Source organism: Symphalangus syndactylus, chromosome 18, assembly GCF_028878055.3.
Source record: "Symphalangus syndactylus isolate Jambi chromosome 18, NHGRI_mSymSyn1-v2.1_pri, whole genome shotgun sequence".
Lineage (NCBI taxonomy): Eukaryota > Metazoa > Chordata > Mammalia > Primates > Hylobatidae > Symphalangus > Symphalangus syndactylus.
The window spans coordinates 80,605,474-80,625,035 of NC_072440.2; the positions used below are offsets into that span (position 1 = coordinate 80,605,474).

The 19,562-nt window shown below is 41.3% G+C and overlaps 1 protein-coding gene across 1 annotated transcript in view; it reads left to right on the plus strand.

Annotated features, from left to right (window-relative positions):
- SRD5A2 (steroid 5 alpha-reductase 2) overlaps positions 1–14,798 on the plus strand; it is a 56,351-nt gene extending 41,553 nt beyond the window's left edge. Inside the window, exons 2-5 of the mRNA XM_055252735.2 lie at positions 7,033–7,196; positions 9,351–9,452; positions 11,364–11,514; positions 14,572–14,798. Coding sequence (XP_055108710.1) covers positions 7,033–7,196; positions 9,351–9,452; positions 11,364–11,514; positions 14,572–14,638 — 484 coding nt within the window. The 3' untranslated portion in view covers positions 14,639–14,798. The remainder of the gene's footprint in view (positions 1–7,032; positions 7,197–9,350; positions 9,453–11,363; positions 11,515–14,571) is intronic.
- Positions 14,799–19,562: the final 4,764 nt, after the last annotated feature.

The window sequence follows — 19,562 nt, forward strand, 5'->3', positions numbered from 1 at the left end:
AAGCTGCTGCAGGAATACATGCACAGCTGCCTGCCACAGGGGTGGGGATAGGAAATGGGTAGCTGTTACTGTGCTAAGAGTATTGAGTTGAGCTGAAATCAAAGGTAACTGCAATGTACCATCCAAATGTTTCCCTGAAAGTTGCAAGCCTTCAATAGACTCCAGATTTCCAAACAGTTATATCAATCATACTCTGTCAGTGCAATTATTGCCTAAGCAGGGAGACAGATTCCTCATGCTTCTTACTCTTCCAGCTCCCCAGGATGCTCTCCCTACCTTCCTTTATTTAATGTTTCTATAATACATCTTTTCGCCTTTTTATTACTTTTACTCTGACTATATTATTATATTTGAGTGAGTTTCTTGTCATCAACCTATTGTTTGGTTATGTTTTAGTCAACTCTTGTCTTTTAATTGTCTTTAGCCAACTCTTGTCTTTACAATGATTTGAATTCTTTACATTTATTGTAATTATTAACGTATTAATGCTTAAGTCTGAAATTTTATTTTTTGTTTTATATTTGTGCTCTCTGTTTTTCTATGTGCTTTCTTTTTTTATGCTTCCTGGTGATTATAGGAACATTTTTTAGAATTTCATTTTGATTTATCCTTAGATTTGATACAAGAGAATCTCTTTCATATAGTTTTTTAGTGATTGCTCTTGGTGTTAAATTATATATGCACAATTTTTCACAGTTTAAAAGTGTTGTCATTTTACCAGTTTGGGTGTAGAAAACATACTTCCCGCAATGCCACTTTTTTCTTCCTCATTTATAATATAATTGTCTTAAATATTCCCCTTTCGCACATTTAGAATTACATAATACAGTGTATTGGCATCTATTGATTTTTAAAAATTCAGTTTGAGACCTTCTTGATTCTTGGTATGTTAAGTTATTTTCAGTTGAAACCTGGACATTTTGAAACCTGAATGTGGAGGCTCCTTGTTACTTTTGTGTGGTGGTGGGATTTTTGGCTCCCTGTTAGTCCTCCACTGATATCTGTTTGGCTGAGAGAGTTGGGAATGTTTCCTTTCACCTGCCAACTGGTTTCTACTGACACCATGGAATGCAGTGGAGGAGGGGAGGTGGCCTTGTTGTCACTGGGAAACGGTGAATATTCCAACTCTCCACTAGGGCTTCTCTGATACTACCCAGGCCAGCAGGAAGATGTGGAGTTAAGAAGTCCTGGCTCCCTATGTGGTCTCTACTAACACTGTGGAGAAGTGGGATGAGCTTGTTACTTCCCAGTAGGAATTCCTGACTCCCTACCCAGCCTTTCCTGACACAGCCTGGCAAGGGGTTAGAGAGAGCCTATCACAGCTTGGTAAGGGGGAAGCACAGGCTTCTGCACTTCCCTCAGACTTTGCTGGTGGGGTGAGAGTGAGCCAGTTTTTCTGTGGTGTTTGCTATAGCAGAGCAACTATATTCTAAAAGTTTTTGTCTTTCTGGTTTTTCCCTTTTTCTCATTCCTTGGCTAGAGAAAGTAAGATTTTGTTTGGCCTTTTTGATCTGTGATGGTTCCATTTTATGGTTGCCAACTTCATCAGCTCTAAATCTGGAATATATGAGGCAAAATGAAAACCCAGGAACACACTGCTTTGTTTTTCTTCAAATTCTAAGGTCTCTAGCCCATGTGCCTTGTTCTCTCCAACTTTTAGAATCTTCTCATGTTTGCTTTTTAAATAATGTCCAGAGACTCAATTATATGTAGCAGGAGGAATGTGGAAAAGCATCTCTACTTCACACCCCCCCTGGAAGTAAAAGTTATGATGCATATACAGTGAGATAAAATTTGAAGCTCTGCATGCATATGATGTGTGCCACTTATAGCACATGATAGGGTCTCTTTCATTCAAAATTAATTCCGGGCCTACTGTGTGCCAGGCACTGTTCAAGGCATTGCAGATATAGTGATGAACAAAATAGATAACATTCCTCTCTTTATGGTGCATACATTCTTGTGGGAAGAGGTGGACAATAAACACAGAAAGCAGAATATGTTAGTAAAAAATGCTACTGGAAAAAGTAAAGTAGATTCATGAAGCTGGTGAGTGCTGGAGGCATTGGAGGTTATTTCTTTTACATAAGGTGGTCAGGGAAGCTAACATTTGAGCAGAGTGGCTGCAGTGAGATGGACAAAGATAAAAGTGGTAGAAGAGAGCAGAGATGTAGTTGGGGAATCAGACTGTCTAGGGTCTTCAAGGCAGTCAAGAATTTGGGCTTTCATTTAGTCATGAAGGAGGTTTTCAGAGAGAAGTAATATGATCCAGTTTACAGCTTTACTTGGTCTGCTATATGAGAATAGATTGCAGTGGAGTAAATGTGGTGGTCAAATGGAGGAGGCTTTTACAAATACCCAGGAGAGGTTTAATGAGAGATTAAACTCAGATGGAATAGTGGAGTTGGTGAGATGTGGCCAGATTCTGAAAATATTTTGCAGATAAAGATGACAGAAATTGCTAACAGATTTTATGTGGGATATGAGAGAATGAGAGAGAGAGAGAGAGAGATCAAAGATGGTCTAAGGTCTTTGGCTTAAGCAATTGGAAGAATAAACTTGGCATTTACTGAGATGGGGAAGACTGAGGGAAGTGCAAGTTTGGAGAAGAATGGGGAATCAGAGGTTTGGGTTTGACTGTGTTAAAATTGAAATATCCATGAAACTAGAGGTATAGTAGGAGGTTGCCCATATGAGTCTGAGTTTAAGGACTGCAGATATCCTGTCTGGAGACATCAATTTGGGACTTGCTGTCCTATAGATAATTGTTTTTGTCCGTTTTGTGCTGCTGTAACAGAATACCTGAGACTGGGTAATTTACAAAGAGCAGAAATCTATTTCATGCGGTTCTAGAGGCTGGGATGTACAAGACCAAGGTGCCAGCATCTGATGGAGGCCTTCTTGGTGTATTCTCACATGGAGGAAGGCAGAAGGTGAAAGGGCAAGAATAGCAAATCCACTCCCTTAAGTCCTATTTATAGCAGCATTAATCCATTCATGTTGGCAGAGCCCTCATGACCTAAACACCTCCTAAAAGGCCCCACCTTTCAGCACTGTTGCATTGGGGATTAAATTTCCAGCACACAAATTTTGGGGGACACATTCAGATTATAGGAATGATATTTAATGATATGTCTAGATGTGATCACGTAGACAGAGACTGTAAATAAAGAAGAAAAAGAGTCCTGAGTTCTGGGGGCACTCTCATATTTAGAGGTCAGGAGGATGAGGAGAAACCAGCAAAGGAAAATGAGAACAGATCAGTGAAGCAGAAGAACCAAGAGAGTGTGATGTGCTGGAAGCTGGTAAAGAAAGTGTTTCCAGAAAGAGGGAGTGATTAATTTGTCAAATAAGAAGAGAGTTGTAAACTGATTCTTGGGTTTGGGAATGTGATGGTCTCTGGTGGCCCCACCAAGATTTGTTTCTATGGGAGGAGGAGGAAGGAGGAAAGAAGTGGAGGAGAAGACAGAGATGGCGAGCATAGGCAACTCTCTGGAGTTGCTATAAAGGAAAGCAGGAAAATGGAGTAGTAGATGAACAAGGTTACAGGGTCAAGAAAGGAGTAATTACTATACAGAACAGTTAAATATATACATGGAAACTTTGTATTTATATATAGAGTTTGAATTTATTTTGATTGACAATGAGTCTAAAATTTCATATAGTGAAAAGTCTTCAATTGGCTTGATAATCTTAGCAATAGCATTTATATTTGAAGAAGACTTAGTTAAATATAAGTTGGTCTATGCAAGATGTGTAATTTTAAAGCTTTTTTTCTTTGGTTTAATTTGGATTTGCAATTTCAGTTAACCCTTTCCAATGAATCCCCCCAAATGAATATTTACTTAGCAATGATAAAAAAACTTTATATTTACAGAGTACTTATCAGTCTCGGTATAAGAACAAACATAAAAGAATGAAAATTTACATTAGAGGTGTAGGAGGTAATTAAAGTGATGTGGTCCCAAATCAGGGAAACTGAGTCTCAGACCATAGGTGGAGCATGGGATCTGAAGGGGAAACTCACCTACAACTCTACAGCACCAATTGCCAGCCTCTTGGGCTAATAGACTCTCTCCGGCTTCTCGTCATTGTCTTTGTCTTTTTCTACAGTGAAACAAGCTTTGAACTATTTCCAGCTTTCCAATAGCAAAGTTATTCAGATTAGATGAACTTTATTTGTTCTCCGGGACTTCTAGTTCTCCAAAGTCTTCTGTCTGTACCATGTGTTCACCAAACCTCCTTCTTTTTCCTGCTGGGAAACCCAATTGGCTACATTTCCCAGCTTCCCTTGCAGTTGGGTGGGGCCAAAAGAATGAGGGTGAAATTTATGCCACTTCCAGCCTGAAGCATGGCCATTAAGAAAATCTTCTACACAATCCTCCTTGTCCTCTCTTCCTTTGCCTGCTGGATAGATGCAGAAGATTCCTTGGAAGGTCCTGGGTCCTGAATGGCTGTGGAGCAGAAGCTTGAAAAAGCATCTTACTGTGGCATGAGCAAGAAATGAGCTTTTATTATGTTGATCTTTTGATACTTCGTATTTGTTTGTTACAGTAGTGAGCCTGCCCTGATTAATACATACTTCTACTACAAGTATTACAAAAATACAACTTTAAAAAAAATACCTTTCTGTAGCCTTTCAGGATCCTTTCCTTCTAAGAAGTCACCTTCAGGCTCCCAAAGCTCTCATGGAGTGTGAATGCAAGGAGAAACAAATAGCAGTTACTTTTTCCTGCATCATCTTATTTAATTTGATAGGAATCCAATGATTCTCATAAAACAGTAGTCCAATGAGTCCAACCTCATAATCCAATGAGGTTAATAATTAACCTCAGTTTACAGATGAAGGAGTTTGTCCAAGATCACAGATGAAATAGTGAAATCCTTCGAGCCTGACCTTTTTAACCACAGAGCACTTGCTCTCCCACTATATCTTCACTCTGTTCTTTTTTCCTCTGGGGAAGGAAGTAAAATTCATGAATCTAATTCACTTATGCACACTCTGGTATTAGAGACTCAATTTCCTTTCCCTTGTTGTGTGTATTTGTGTTTTCAAGGAGGTGAGAAACAGAGAAGGTAATTATTTACTGAAAGACATGAATTGTAGGCACTGTTGTGATTGGGTAGGGTGGCAGGCATTCTGCAGATTACATAGTAGACCTGAGTCCAGGTGTGAAGGGGAGAGGGAGACAGCAGACAGCATTTACTTTCTAGGGAGACAGCATAGGAAACTAACCTTTCCTTCGCCTTCAACTTTTTAATACAAACAATTAAAGATCCTCATAGTCCATTAACTAGCCAGGAGAGCAGATGGTAGAGGTGAGAAGTTTCGGCATCCTGAGAACACCTGAGCAGCCTCCCTGTTCCAACAGAATTGTCAATATTTAAGCCAAGAGAGGAAAGATGTGGAACTGCTGTTGCCAAGGGGGAAAGTGCAGGTCTTCAATACCACCTTGATGTTTTATGTTTATAAAATTTGGCTCAGCTGGGTGCAGTGGCTCATGCCTGTAATCCCAGCACTTTGGGAGGCTGAAGCAGGTGGATCACGAGGTCAAGAGTTCCAGACCAGCCTGGCCAATGTGGTGAAATACGACATACAAAAATTAGCTGGGCGTGGTGGCGGGCGCCTGTAGTCCCAGCTGCTTGAGAGGCTGAGGCAGGAGAATTGCTTGAACCCTGGAGGTGGAGGTTGCAGTGAGCCGAGATCACACCACTGCACTCCAGCCTGGGCACCAGAATAAGACTCTATCTCAAAAAAAAAAAAAAAAAAAAAATTGACTCACTCATAATGCAACACCTGTCTGCATACTTTTGCCAGTCACTCCATAGTTTAAAATGTGCTTCTTCATAGGAAGCATCAAATTAGATAGCTGCATCCTCAGCAATTTTAGGAGGCAACACTCACATATGATCCAGGTAAAAAAATGGTGACCTACATCCCTGACATGAAGCCCAGGGCATTTCTTAGACTTCCTGTTTTTGAGAAGGAAATCTAAGACAAACCTCCCAGACTTTGAAGGATAGGTGTTCTTATCCAAAATGCAACTGTGATTATCTGTGAAATCTGCAGATCTTGTCTGCTCTTTCTTGTCTGCAAAAGATCAGATGAATGCTCTGGAGATGTGTGTGGTTGTCTAGCATGAGCATGTGCGTGTGCATTTGTACATGTGTGTGTGCATGCATATGTGTGTGTGTTTTTGTGTAAGAGACAAAGAAAGAAAAATGAATATAAAATTTACAGAATCAAATATCAGTTTTCAAAGCTTCAGGATCCAGTTGTGTGTATAGGATTATCTGCCCTGTTTAGGAAAGTGTTTTCTGGAGTGGAGCTCCAACTCTGTGATGAATGTGCCAAACTAGGGGTTCCTTCTCAGACAGTCATCATATCCTTAGTATGCCATGGCTTGAAGAAATCCCACAATGAGTAAATATTAGGTCTTGTCTGATGTTATAGATCCCAAGCTTACTTAACTATGGATTCTCTTTTTTGAGTCTATCACTCATTCACATACAGTGACAGTACATCTTTTTGAAAATGCCAATTCAAGAGTAATTAGAAAGGTTTAATGTAGAAAACTGGGATTATCAGAAGAACTAGATCTTGCTCTTACTCTATCACTAATAGGCTTTATAATTTTTGATAAATTATTTTTATTTAGTTCTTTTTCAAGTGAGTATTTTTTTCTGCTTTGAAGGAAACATTTCTTTAAGGATATTTATTGTACTTATTTAAAATTGTTGTTCTGTCATGATAATTCCACTTTGCATGGTACATGTTATTCATTATTTATTACATAAATTATTTATATATTACATATTGTTGATTATTTCTTAGTGGTTGTACTTTTCAGGTATGTAATTATTTTGGCCTGTGATATACATCCTCCTGGAGAAGATAATTTGTATTGGGTTAAGGCGAAATGGCAGAGCCTGCTTTTTGAAACTTCTGGTGTTAGCTTAAGAAAGAGGTGGGGATGAGACCATGTTCTTTTTTAACAGTGAATCCTAACCTTTCCTCCCCATGTGTCCCAGGACATTTGTGTACTCACTGCTCAATCGAGGGAGGCCTTATCCAGCTATACTCATTCTCAGAGGCATTGCCTTCTGCACTGGAAATGGAGTCCTTCAAGGCTACTATCTGATTTACTGTGCTGAATACCCTGATGGGTGGTACACAGACATACGGTTTAGCTTGGGTAAGTGAATCTGGCCACTTCTCACCTACTTCCCAGCTAACAACCCTTCCCACAATCTACATCGCCATGCCCTCTCCCTACTGCAATGACCTCGTAATGATCCCATCTTCCCCTCCCTCACCCCTACCCTGGTCTTTTCTCCATATGGTAGCCAGGGAGATTGTTTAAATACATATCATGCCATTTCCCATCACAAAACTCTCCAGTAGATTTCCTTTATTCTCAAAATAAAATACAAATTCCTTCCCACTGCCTTTAAATCCTAAATATTCTTGGTCTTTCCAATTTCCCAACCTCTTTTCCTGGCTCCCTGCACCTCCTTTTCTCTGCTCCAGTGCCAGTGGCCTTCCTGCTGTGCCACAAGCTGTCAAGCTTGTCCAGCCCCAGTGTTTTTGTATAGGACTGTTCCCTCTACAGGGATGTCCTAGTACAGGGGTGTCCAGTCTTTTGGCTTCCCTGGACTACATTGGAAAAAGAAGAATTGCCTTGGGCTACACATATAATTCACTAACATCAATGATAGCTGATGAGCTTAAAAAAATTTCATAATGTTTTAAGAAAGTGTATGAATTTGTGTTGGGCCACATCCAAAACTGTCCTGGGCTGCATGTGGCCCACAGGCTACAGTTTGGACAAGCTTGGCCTAGAAGGCTTTGCCCCCATGTATTCATGGGGGTTGGTTCCTCACTTTATTTAGTTTCCCACCAATTTGCACCTCCTCAAAGGGACTTTCCCTGACCACCCTATCTAAAATAGTTGAAGACACTGCTGTGTGTGCTGTCCCCCTTCCCTCCCCGCTCCCCTACCATCCCCCCCTCCGATACCCTTTCTTCCAGGCTAATGATCTTTTGACTAGACAAGGTAGAAAATCCTTGTTTTATATCGAATCAAATAAGGTGAGAATAGACTTGATTGTTTTAACTAAACTGTTCTTGCTTTTTGCCTGACACATTTTGAAAAGCACCAATGTGCTTTGCTGACAGGTTGGGCTGGGCCTCTCTGTGGGGTGGTGAGTGTTTCTGGGCTGTAATAATGCCTTCTGGGATGCAGGATCTAGCATCCCTGATCCTGGCTGTCCTCACCTCAGAACAGGGCCCTTTCTGCACCAGTGGATAGTGCACGTAGAGACACCTCCAGGATATGTGGCTAAGTAAAATAAATAAAGATGTGAACAGTGTGTGTAGTATGCTATTTTTAATGTCAGAATGTGTGTGTGTGTATGTGTGTGTGTGAACTGGCAGTGATGGAAGTCAGTTTGTTAGTGGCCACGCCTCCAAACTAGCTTACGTTATTTCATGAGAGTGGGTGTTTCAGTCAGGAATGTGTTCAGAAAACCATATAATAGTGACTGGAATAATTCAGAATTCATAGTTCTTACATAACAACAAGTGTCGAAGTAGGTGGCTTCTGCATTCCTGTGGTTGCTTACCGACACCATTAATAACTCAGGCACTTTCTATCTCCCCTATTCTTAGCATGTTTACCTGTGGTCCTCTTATTCATCACTTCATGGTTGCAAGATGTTGACTGTAGCTCAAGGCATTACATCTGGCAATCAAGACAGGAAGAAAGAGGAAGTAGGGGCACCGGTCTGGCCTGCACCTTTTATCAGAAAAGCAAACGATTTCCAAGGAAGTCCCCCCACCAAGACTTCACTTTACATCTTATTGGTGGAACTAGCTCATGTGACCACCTTTCTCAGTCCAACCTCTGTAGTGGGGGATGGCAAAAGAAAAGGGGCTGGAATCGGCTGTTGAGATATGCAATCTCGATTTGACTGTTTGTGAATGAGCTAAAGGCTTACTATTATGATCCATTCATTTATTTGTTTATTTATTTAAATACTGGACAATGGTGCTGCCTCCTGCTCTCCTCTCTTTTCTGATCTGTCTCCATCGATGGTGCCACTGTGTACTTTCAGCCTGAGTCTAGGAAACAGCACACCCAGTGCTCCCCGTTCAGGACCAGGACTCATTGCCCTCTCTGCTTTCTGCCATATCTTAGGACCATTCTTAGATTTAGAAATTAGATGCCCTTCCCTTCATTTTATGGAATTAAATGCCCCTCCTTTCATTTTAGCTTGGTTTGTGAAAAAAGCACCACAATCTGGACACATTTTTAAAAAAATTTCTCCTTTCTCTCTTCTTTGTCAAGGTGTCTTCTTATTTATTTTGGGAATGGGAATCAACATTCATAGTGACTATATATTGCGCCAGCTCAGGAAGCCTGGAGAAATCAGCTACAGGATTCCACAAGGTAATGTCTCCCCTGCCCCCAGACTCTCACTCTTCCCTGGAGCCTGTCCCAGGGATGATGCTATGGTAGCAGATGGAGAGGGGATAGTGAGTGCACGAATGATACAATACCTCTCAGCTTGCTCTTGACTTCCTCTGCAAACCCAGTCCCATCACAGTACGTCTGCATTTCTAATCTGAACCCAGAAGCTCCAGAGAGCTACCAGAGCCCTCAGGAAGGTGCGAGACCACAATACCCAGAAGGTGGGAGAGAGTCGGAGATTTGAGTAGGGTTGGAATCGGCTACCTACAACCTCAGGGCAGTAGGTAAGATTGTCGTGTAAAGAGGGCTGATCCTTTCTAGGTTTGCAAATGATGCTGAATGCTTGGCCGATAAATGTGTCCCCTCCAATTGATCTAGACTTATCTTGTGAGCAGTTAAGGCTAGAACTTGTGTATTTCCTGCCATTTGTATATACTTTTAAAGGTGTAGAGAACTATATTTACTTAATCAAAACTTAGGATGGGAGGTCTTACAAGCACAAGTGCATTTTTGGAGATAAAGGTGAGCATGTTTATAATCCTAACTGTTCCAAAGAAACCAGGGTATGAGATTGACAAATATACGCAGATGGGAGTGAATCAGTCCAAGTCATCCTTCAATAGATTTAGATGGGTATTTGTGTAGGTCCTTGGCTTCCACCGTTTTTGATGTAAATACAACCCTTTATTTACATCAAAAAATTTCCTCAATTATGAGATGATGTTAGTGCACATTATTAGTCATTGATTAAGAAATTAATGACAAAGTTACTATGAATTCAATGACATATTCAAATAAATTTGAATGTTGTTAATATCCTAACAGTATCTACATCAAACAAAAATAATTTAGGAGGTTAAGATGTGCCATTTACTGTATTCATAGACAATTTATAGGCCCTTTGCATTAGATCCATGGTTCCTCCCAGGGCCTAGAGAATCACATGTTGGGAACCACTGATGCAGTCTCATCTTCAAGAAAGATTCAACTCTAAGGGGCTTTGATTTTAAAAACATCCACTCCATAACTAGATAAATAAGAGCAGAGAAAGTGCTTAAAAACCAGTTGCCAAGATTAGTTTCCAACTTTTGAATTACAATAGAGAATGATTTAAAACAAAATATTTTTATATAACTATAGAAAGAACAAAATTGTTTCAGTTGAAACATCCCCAGTTTAATGTGGGTAATAAAATTTGAGTGTGGATATATTTAATATCATTAGAAATATGCTGATTTCTAGATACAGTCCTGAGAGAAGAAATACCTGGTTGGATAGAAAATAAAACATTTAAAATCTAGAAGCCGACTTCACCAGCCTCCAGCAGGACAAATACCTGCAGCTCCTACTCTCTACTTTAAATATGAACAGAGGAGAGTGCTTTGCAGAAGGGTGGGGAGGGGCAAATCCCAGAAGAGAATCTAAATTCCTTCTCCCTTGAGTTCAGATTTTTATTATTTTAATGTAGTGCGCAGTTTCACATTTTGGGACTGTGAATGTGAAAGTGTGTATGTCCAGGAAAGGAGTGGGGAGGTAAGAGGTGGCCCCAAAACCTTCCTTAATAGAACAAAACAAAAACCAGACCTCCTACACTTCTCCCTTGTCCTACCCAAAGCTAATGGTCCAGCAGTTGTTACAGATTTGGATGGAGCCTGTTAAGCAGTTGAGGCCACTCTTTGTGACTCCAGAATGTTCTCCAGGCAACAGGCTGTTGTTGCTTTGTCTCCCCTTCTCCCCAAGAGGATTCCACCAAACTCCTACAACTGTGGAGGGAGTCTCCAGCCCCACATTTGTTCTTGCTGCCTTTGTGTATTTTGGAACAACACAGATGGGTTTAATGTCACAATGATTCAGTTGCAATGATTGACCTTCCGATTCTTCTGCACGCAGGTGGCTTGTTTACGTATGTTTCTGGAGCCAATTTCCTCGGTGAGATCATTGAATGGATCGGCTATGCCCTGGCCACTTGGTCCCTCCCAGCAATTGCATTTGCATTTTTCTCACTTTGTTTCCTTGGGCTGCGAGCTTTTCACCACCACAGGTAAACTTTTCAATAAAAGTGGCAGCATTCACGTAGCTCTCTTCTTTTCCAAACAGGCTTTTTTAACCCGCAGAGGAAGATTTAGAAACCGAAGATATTTAATTTCTTAAGGGAAGGTTGATACAATAATCTGGGTTAGCATATTCTGACTTACTGGGCTCGTATTGAAGTTGGAAGTTAGCTGGATGACAGTAGCAGTAATGAAATTTTTTCTAAGAACAAACTTAAGTCCATGTAAACAGAGGCAACTGAGGAGATGGCTGGGAAGGTCCTGTGCCTGTCTTGTTGAAGAAGGCTGTCCAGCGAGAAGTGCCTTGCACCTTCATGAGTTAGCTGACCCAGGCTTTGTGCCCACCAGGCAGGCTTACCTGGAGATGGTTAGATAAAGCCTCAAGAAGCAGAAGAAGCTGCTTCCATTTCCATGCTTCAATTTCATCCCCTCCCACCACATTTCCGGAAGTGTGCTCCATAGGTGGGACCATGGCTAGCACTTTCCAAAGCGCCACAGATATTTATTTATTTATTTATTTATTTATTTATTTATTTATTTATTTATTTATTTTTGAGTCGGAGTCTCACTCTGTTGCCCAGGCTGAAGTGCAATGGGGCGATCTTGCCTCACTGCAGCCTCCACCTCCCAGGTTCATGTGATTCTCCCACCTCAGCCTTCCAAATGGCTGAGACTACAGGCCCACCACCATGCCCAGCTAACTTTTTGCGTTTTTAGTAGAGACAGGTTTCACCATGTTGGCCAGGCTGTCCTTGAACTCCTGACCTCAAGTGATCTGCCTGCCTCGGCCTCCCAAAGTGCTGGGATTACAGGCATGAGCCACCACGCCTGGCCTCCACAGATGTTCTGAGGCACAGCAGGCTAGAGAGCCACTTGGAAAAAGTACTATCTTGGTGACTATGTGGCTGCTATTTTTGGCTACAAGATTTGGTGCTAACAGTTCAGGTAATCACAGAGCCCTGGAACCCCAGAAGGATTATTTCCCCTGGAATCTCTGCAGTGCCAGAGTTTATTTTGGTACTGCCTTCCTTCCCTGACACCCAGCCTCTATAAATCATAACCAATGCCAACCCTGGCTTCTGGGGAAGGTAGGACAAGAAATCGCATGTATGGGGCAATCTTGGGACTGCCCCATCTGCTGGGATATGCCAGGAATTGCAGGTGTTTCAGAACCCTTCCTCTGAAGGTCTGGCCTAAGGCTTCACTAACCCACTAACCTGGGGTGGAGTCCGGACAAAAGAATTAACTAAAAGTATTGCTGGAAGTGAAAGGTAATATATTAGGTTGTTATCAGGCTTTAACTTGCCAAGTGTAAATTTCAGATCCTTTCCCTAAAATGGCTTTTGTGGAAAGAGAAAGCCTATAATTACTGGAGACTGTGGATACTCAAACACGGAATGAGTGGTCTTGGAACCAGGACCCTGGGGTTATGACTCAATGCCTAGTTTTGAAGATTTAACTAAGAATGAGTTCCTTTTTTCTGAGTAGAATTGTTCGAGGACAACAGTTCTGAAATAAATGAAGCAACAGCTCGTGACCTATTCCTACCACCTCCTAGACTCTGTGAGGAAGGGTGGCAGAGGGTTCCCAGCCCATAAAAGAGTCATAACAGTTCTTACCATCTCAGGCTGGGTCTGCTGCCCACCAGAGGCAGAGCGGGAATGGCAGAAGAGAAGGCATCACTCAGCACTTGGAGGGTCCCTGGGAAGTGTGGACTCTACTGTGCTTGGTTAGGGGAGGGATGGTAATTCCACCAGACGTTTTCAGCTGCTGCAATAGCAAAACCCAAATTGAGGCCTCATCCTGTGATGTCAGACCTCCTGGAGAAGGGCCAGAAGGTGTAGTTTTTAATAGACTAACAGGACTTTGTGAAGGCTTCTATAAAACAAAGCCAGGCACTCACAGCAGAGGCAGCACGGGTGAAGGCAGCCCACCAGACTTCTCAAATCACAGTACTGAAAACCAGCCACCTTTTGTAACTTATTATTTGCCCCCTAATTCAAACTAAGATACTTTAATACAGTGTATCATCTTGATTATGCCTTGAGGGCTGCCAGCATCAACTAGTTAGGAGGACAGCCTGGCAACTTAAGGAGACAGGATTCTTATAAGATGCATTCGTCTCCTGTGGCTGCTGCAATACATTACCACAAACTGGGTGGCTTAAAACAACACAGATTTGTCCTTTCATAGTTCTGGAGGCTAGAAGTTTGAAATCGAGGCGTAGGCAGGGCCAGGCCCCTGTGATGCCTCTAGGGAAGAATTCTTCCTTGCCACTTTTTAGCTTCTAATGGTGGCCTGCAACTCTTGGTGTTCCGTGGCTTATAGCTGCATCACTCTGATCCCTGCCTCCGTCTTCACATGGCCTTCTCTCCTGTGTGTCTCTGTCTCTGTCTCTTTGTCTCTTCTCCTCTTCTTTTTAGGACACAGTCATATTGGATTAAGGGCACACCTTGCTCCAGTATGACCTCATCTTAATTTTATCTGCAATGGTCCTAGTTCCAGAAAAAAAAAATTACCCTCTCAAGTACTGGGGGTTAGGACTTCAACATATCTTTTGATGAGACAAAATTCGACCCACGATACATGGTGATATTTTGCTGGCACTCCCAGGCCTCATGAAAGGATATTTTCCCGGGAACATTGCTTCGCCATAGTCTTTGGTTCCCTGTATTTCCCAGCTGAATCCAGACAAGTGCTTCCTTCTGGATAGTACATTTTTTTTTTTCTGGTAGAATATACATAACAAAAATTTTACCGCTTTAGCCATTTTTAATTGTAAAATTTAGTGGCATTAGGTACATTCATAATGTTGCACAGCTATCACCACTACCCTCTGCCTATTACTTTTCATTTACCAGCAAAAGAAGCTTCAACATTTACAAGAAATAGGCTGTGGGAAGGGGAAATAAGAATCATAAATGACCATCGAAATAGTCAGGCCCAAAATAACTGTAGGTTGACTTGTAACAAAGATTTGGTAACAGCAAACCTCAGCTGTCAGCCACTGCTCCATTATATTTACAAATTCCTTTCTTGTCTTTTAGGTTCTACCTCAAGATGTTTGAGGACTACCCCAAATCTCGGAAAGCCCTTATTCCATTCATCTTTTAAAGAAACCAAATTAAAAAGGAGCAGAGCTCCCACAATGCTGATGAAAACTGTCAAGCTGCTGAAACTAGTTTTCATAATAGTCCTTCATATACATGTATGTATGTGTGTATATACAATAGTAGGTCTCCTGGTGTTCTGCCAGCTGGCCTGGGGATTCTGAGTGGTGTCTGCTTAGAGTTTACTCCTACCCTTCCAGGGACCCCTATCCTGATCTCCAACTGAAGCTTCAAAAAGCCACTTTTCCAAATGGCGACAGTTGCTTCTTAGCTATTGCTCTGAGAAAGTACAAACTTCTCCTATGTCTTTCACCGGGCAATCCAAGTACATGTGACTTCATACCCACTCCCTGTCAATGTAGGACAACTCTGTAATCAAGAATTTTTTGACTTGAAGGCAGTGCTTACAGACCTTATTAAAGGTATGCATTTTGTACACATACAGAGTAGCAGAGATTTAAACTCTGAAGCCACACAGACCCAGAGCAAACCCACTCCCAAATGAAAACCCCAGTCATGTCTTCCTTTTTCTTGGTTAATTAGGAAAGATGAGAAATTATTAGGTAGACCTTGAATACAGGAGCCCTCTCCTCATAGTGCTGAAAAGATACTGATGCATTGACCTCATTTCAAATTTGTGCAGTGTCTTCTTAGTTGATGAGTGCCTCTGTTTTCCAGAAGATTTCACAATCCCCGGAAAACTAGTATGGCTATTCTTGAAGGCCAGGTTTTAATAACCACAAGGAAAAAGGCATGACCCTGGATGGCTACTGAGAGGGTAGAGAACAGTTTTACAATAGACATTGCAAACTCTCATGTTTTTGGAAACTAGTGGCAATATCCAAATAATGAATAGTGTAAAACAAAGAGAATTAATGATGAGGTTACATGCTGCTTGCCTCCACCAGATGTCCACAACAATACGAAGTACAGCAGAAGCCCCAAGCAAATTTCCTTTCCTGGAGCTTCTTACTTGTAGTTCTCAGGACCTGTTCAAGAAGGTGTCTCCTAGGGGCAGCTTGAATGCCTCCCTCAAACGACCTGCAGGCAGAGACTGAAAATTGCAGACAGAGGGGCACATCTGGGCAGAAAACCTGTTTTGTTTGGCTCAGACATATAGTTTTTTTTTTTTTTTTTTTTTTTTTACAAAGTTTCAAAAACTTAAAAATCAAGAGATTCCTTCATAAAACTCTGGCATTCTAGTTTCATTTAAAAAGTTGGAGGATCTGAGCATACAGAGCCCACATTTCCACACCAGAACTGGAACTACGTAGCTAGTAAGCATTTGAGTTTGCAAACTCTTGTGAAGGGGTCACCCCAGCATGAGTGCTGAGATAGGGACTTTCTAAGGAAGGGGCCGAACGCTTTTAATTGGAATACATGAAAATATTTGTCTTCTCAGGCCTATGTTTGTGGAATGCATTGTCAATATTTAACAAACTGTTTTGAGAAATGAGCACCAGTGGTACTAAGTACAGAAACTCACTATATAAGTCACATAGGAAACTTGAAAGGTGTGAGGATGATGTAGATTACTGAAAAATACAAATTACAATCATATAAATAAATGTTTTTGTTGTTCATTAAATACCTTTAAAATCATGGATGTTAAGGAATTTTGTTTGAATTAAAATATCCTGGGACTTCTGGAAATTTTCACAAGGTATTGGGGTGTGCGTCCCTGTACCCTCTGTCCCCCATTCCCATTCACCCTGTCTGTAGTGTCGTTTCCTTTCTTCTCTTCTCTCTTCACGAAATTAGGGGCTGTGTGCTGGAAATAAAGAAGTATGACTTATAGAGCCTCTCAGCCACAATTCAGAACTACAAGGAAGTACAATAAAGGTGCAGGAAAATGTCGTGAGGTTAGATGCCACTCCTGGTGCTGAGGAATACACAGGGGGAATGAACACACTTGGTGAAATAAATCTTCAGGTGTAGCTTGAGCTCTGTGACATAAAAGACTTCCAGTTCTCTCCATGACATTCAAAACTACCTTGCTTAAGTCCTTTATTTTACTACCATGTAAAACATCCAGGCCGGTCCTCGAGATGAAATAAGTATACAATAAATGGCAGTACTCACAGTCTCAGGACAAAATTGCCATTTGGCAATTTCATTTTTTGCCACAAGAGGGCGCCTTCTAAAATAGTATTTAGTCCAACCTTGACTTAATTAGGTAATTAACATATTGAGGGGACCTCAGTCCTGTTGCCTGATGGTGGACCTTTCGAGTTAGCATGATCGTGGAACTTCTTAATCTGAATATAGGGTAGGGTAGTGTGAACTCTATGAAAGCTGAAACCTTCCCTTGATAATTCAGGTATTCTCAGTGTTCTAGGGCCGTTGTGTTCAATGACAGTTTGTCATTGTTTAGGGCTAGGATATGTATGTGGATTAAATACAGTAAAGGTCTGAACCTGTGCTCATCTCTAAACGTATTTCTTCCCACTTTTAAAAATAGAGTGCAACAAAATTATAGTTAATTGAGGTTTCCATGGAGTGTTTTTTGGCTAAAATAATCTAACAGTGTCCTAGCTCACGAGATACTCTATCTTGGTCTTGCTGAAGCTTTCACGGAAGAGGCGTTTTCCTGCCAACCTTGAAGAAAATGTTGAGTTTTGTTTGTTTTTCAGAATTTAGACTTAAAGAGCTGAAGCTGACCTCAGACATCAGCTATTCCTACCACTTCATATTATAGGTAGTGACACTAAGACCCACAGAGTTAAAAGGCCCCCTCACAGCTGGTACAGAGCTGGTCAGAGCAGCCATCTCATTTTGTCCCTTTGAGGGTCAGACGTATGCATTTTCTGCTTAAGGCATAGCCTTTAGGGCTGCCATCTGGATTTCTACAGAGCTCATGCAGGAGAAAAATAGCCAGAGCTTAAGTGCTGTTGCACAGTTCAGTTTATACACCTATTGTCCCATGCCTGTTTGTGTGTGAGGCTTCCCTTGCTCTGTGGGAGCATCAGGCTTATGCCCTTTCATAAACCTATTTGACAGAATAGAGAGTTTTCCCTCATTGGTGTAGTCAAGACAACATGTGTGTTCAGCATGGAAAAAGGTTTCAGGTCATAAACCCCCTTATCCCTAATGCTTACTTTCATAAAGAACAACACTGGCTCCACTGTATTCTAAAAGGAAAAAGGAGCTCTAATGAGAAATACGCAATTAAACAGCTATTTAGGCGGCTTAGACCCTTTCAGGAACAAATAAATAAATCCGTGGTTTTACAACCCTGAAGTTTGATAATAGCTCTCTTGGATTTTTGTGGTTACCTCATGGCAATCTCACTAAGAAGCAGGGGAGCAAGCTCTTGGCACATGAAGGAATAGGCTCATGAAGATTCATTTCCTTTCCCTCTTGGCCTTTTGGTTCTCTAATAAGCTGTGAGCTGAGGTCCACACAGGGAAAACAAGGAGGGTAATGGCAAATGTAAAGTGAATTTTTCTAGAGAAGGATGCTGATTATTTTACAGCATCTACACTATCCTGTGATGAAAGAAAGAGGCATACAGCCAGGTGGCAATGTGAGTTCTTGGGTGATTTAATAAGCCGTTGAGTGGATTTAATTTCTAAGTAAGAGATTTGTTCATTCTTTGTACAAGTCCATGGAGTTGTGATCTTAAAAAGTTCTGTGTTATTTGCATTGTGCCACATTTCTCCCCATCAACCTTAGCTTGAGATTTGGATGAATAAAATAAATAATTGGAGAAGGTTAAAGTATGCACCAAGCTATGTTAGTTTCTTTAGTCCTGTCTTTTTGGGTTGAGGGTTTGGTTTTGCTCAATGCAGTCACAATCTAGATACTTTGTTGGAGGGATAGTGAATATCCCATCCGACATGGCAAGCTGGCTGGGAGGAGGAGGACAACAGAGAAAGTGGAGGAAGCAGGGGAGTAATGAGCGAGGGTCCAAGGGAGGGCTGGCAATGGAAGGCCCTTGGGAGAGAGGGGCCTCCCACTGACAGAGTGGGCTTCCTCCCTTTCCTGTGTCCAGACTGCACAAGCCTGGTCCCTTCTTCATCCTCCCAGGAAAAGACATCCCTCTGACAGAGAGAATAAACACTTGTTAGAGCTCCATTTCATAAGAGAAGAAGCTGACTTTTAAAAAACACAAGCCATTGGCTGTGCTTCACCATAAATAATTGTATTTCTGTCTGCTCACCTCATAAAGATAGTTTTAGTTCTGCATAGTAGTGACATTGTGAGAAAGCGGTGAAGTAATTGCTCTTAGAGTGTGTGGCAGCATCCAAGTCGGCTGAGGCCAACGGGGAGATGGGAGCATCCGGAGGAATAAGCAACCGCCAGGGTTCCCCTTTTCAAGGCCTTTGTTTTCCTTTACTGCAGATGCACTCCCCCAGAAAGGATCCTTCCTTATAGAGAAGAGTTTTTAAAGTGTTGACTAGAAAGCAATACTGTAAAATCAATTAAATTTTGTCCATGTATTAATGCTTTCATTTGTTACAAGTTGCCTTTCAGATACTATTTCATTAAAATAATTCTTTGTGATGGTTTATAACAGGATAAGCTCTGAACAGGTAAGTAAGTGAGGGGAAGTAAAAATAGGAGTAAAAAGTAAAATAAAGCCAGAGATAAAGTTAAAATGCAAAAATGCCCCCCAGAAGATCATGTACAGTGGCTATATCTAAGCATAAGTTGGGTCCTGAGTCTCCAAAGTACAGAAGGAAATTACCAGTTGCTAAATCCACAACATTCATAAAAGAAAAGCAACTTGACTAGGGAAACACAACTATTACTGATACTGAGACTCATGATAAATTTCTACGCTGTGTGATGTGGGGAACTATGTTCATGAGAACATCTTTACAATAAATGCAAGGGTCACTTTGTGCAGCTTCTTATAATGTCTTTCCACAAGGACAACATTCTAATGCCTCAGCTCAATTCGTTAGAAGCAAAGGGGATGAGGA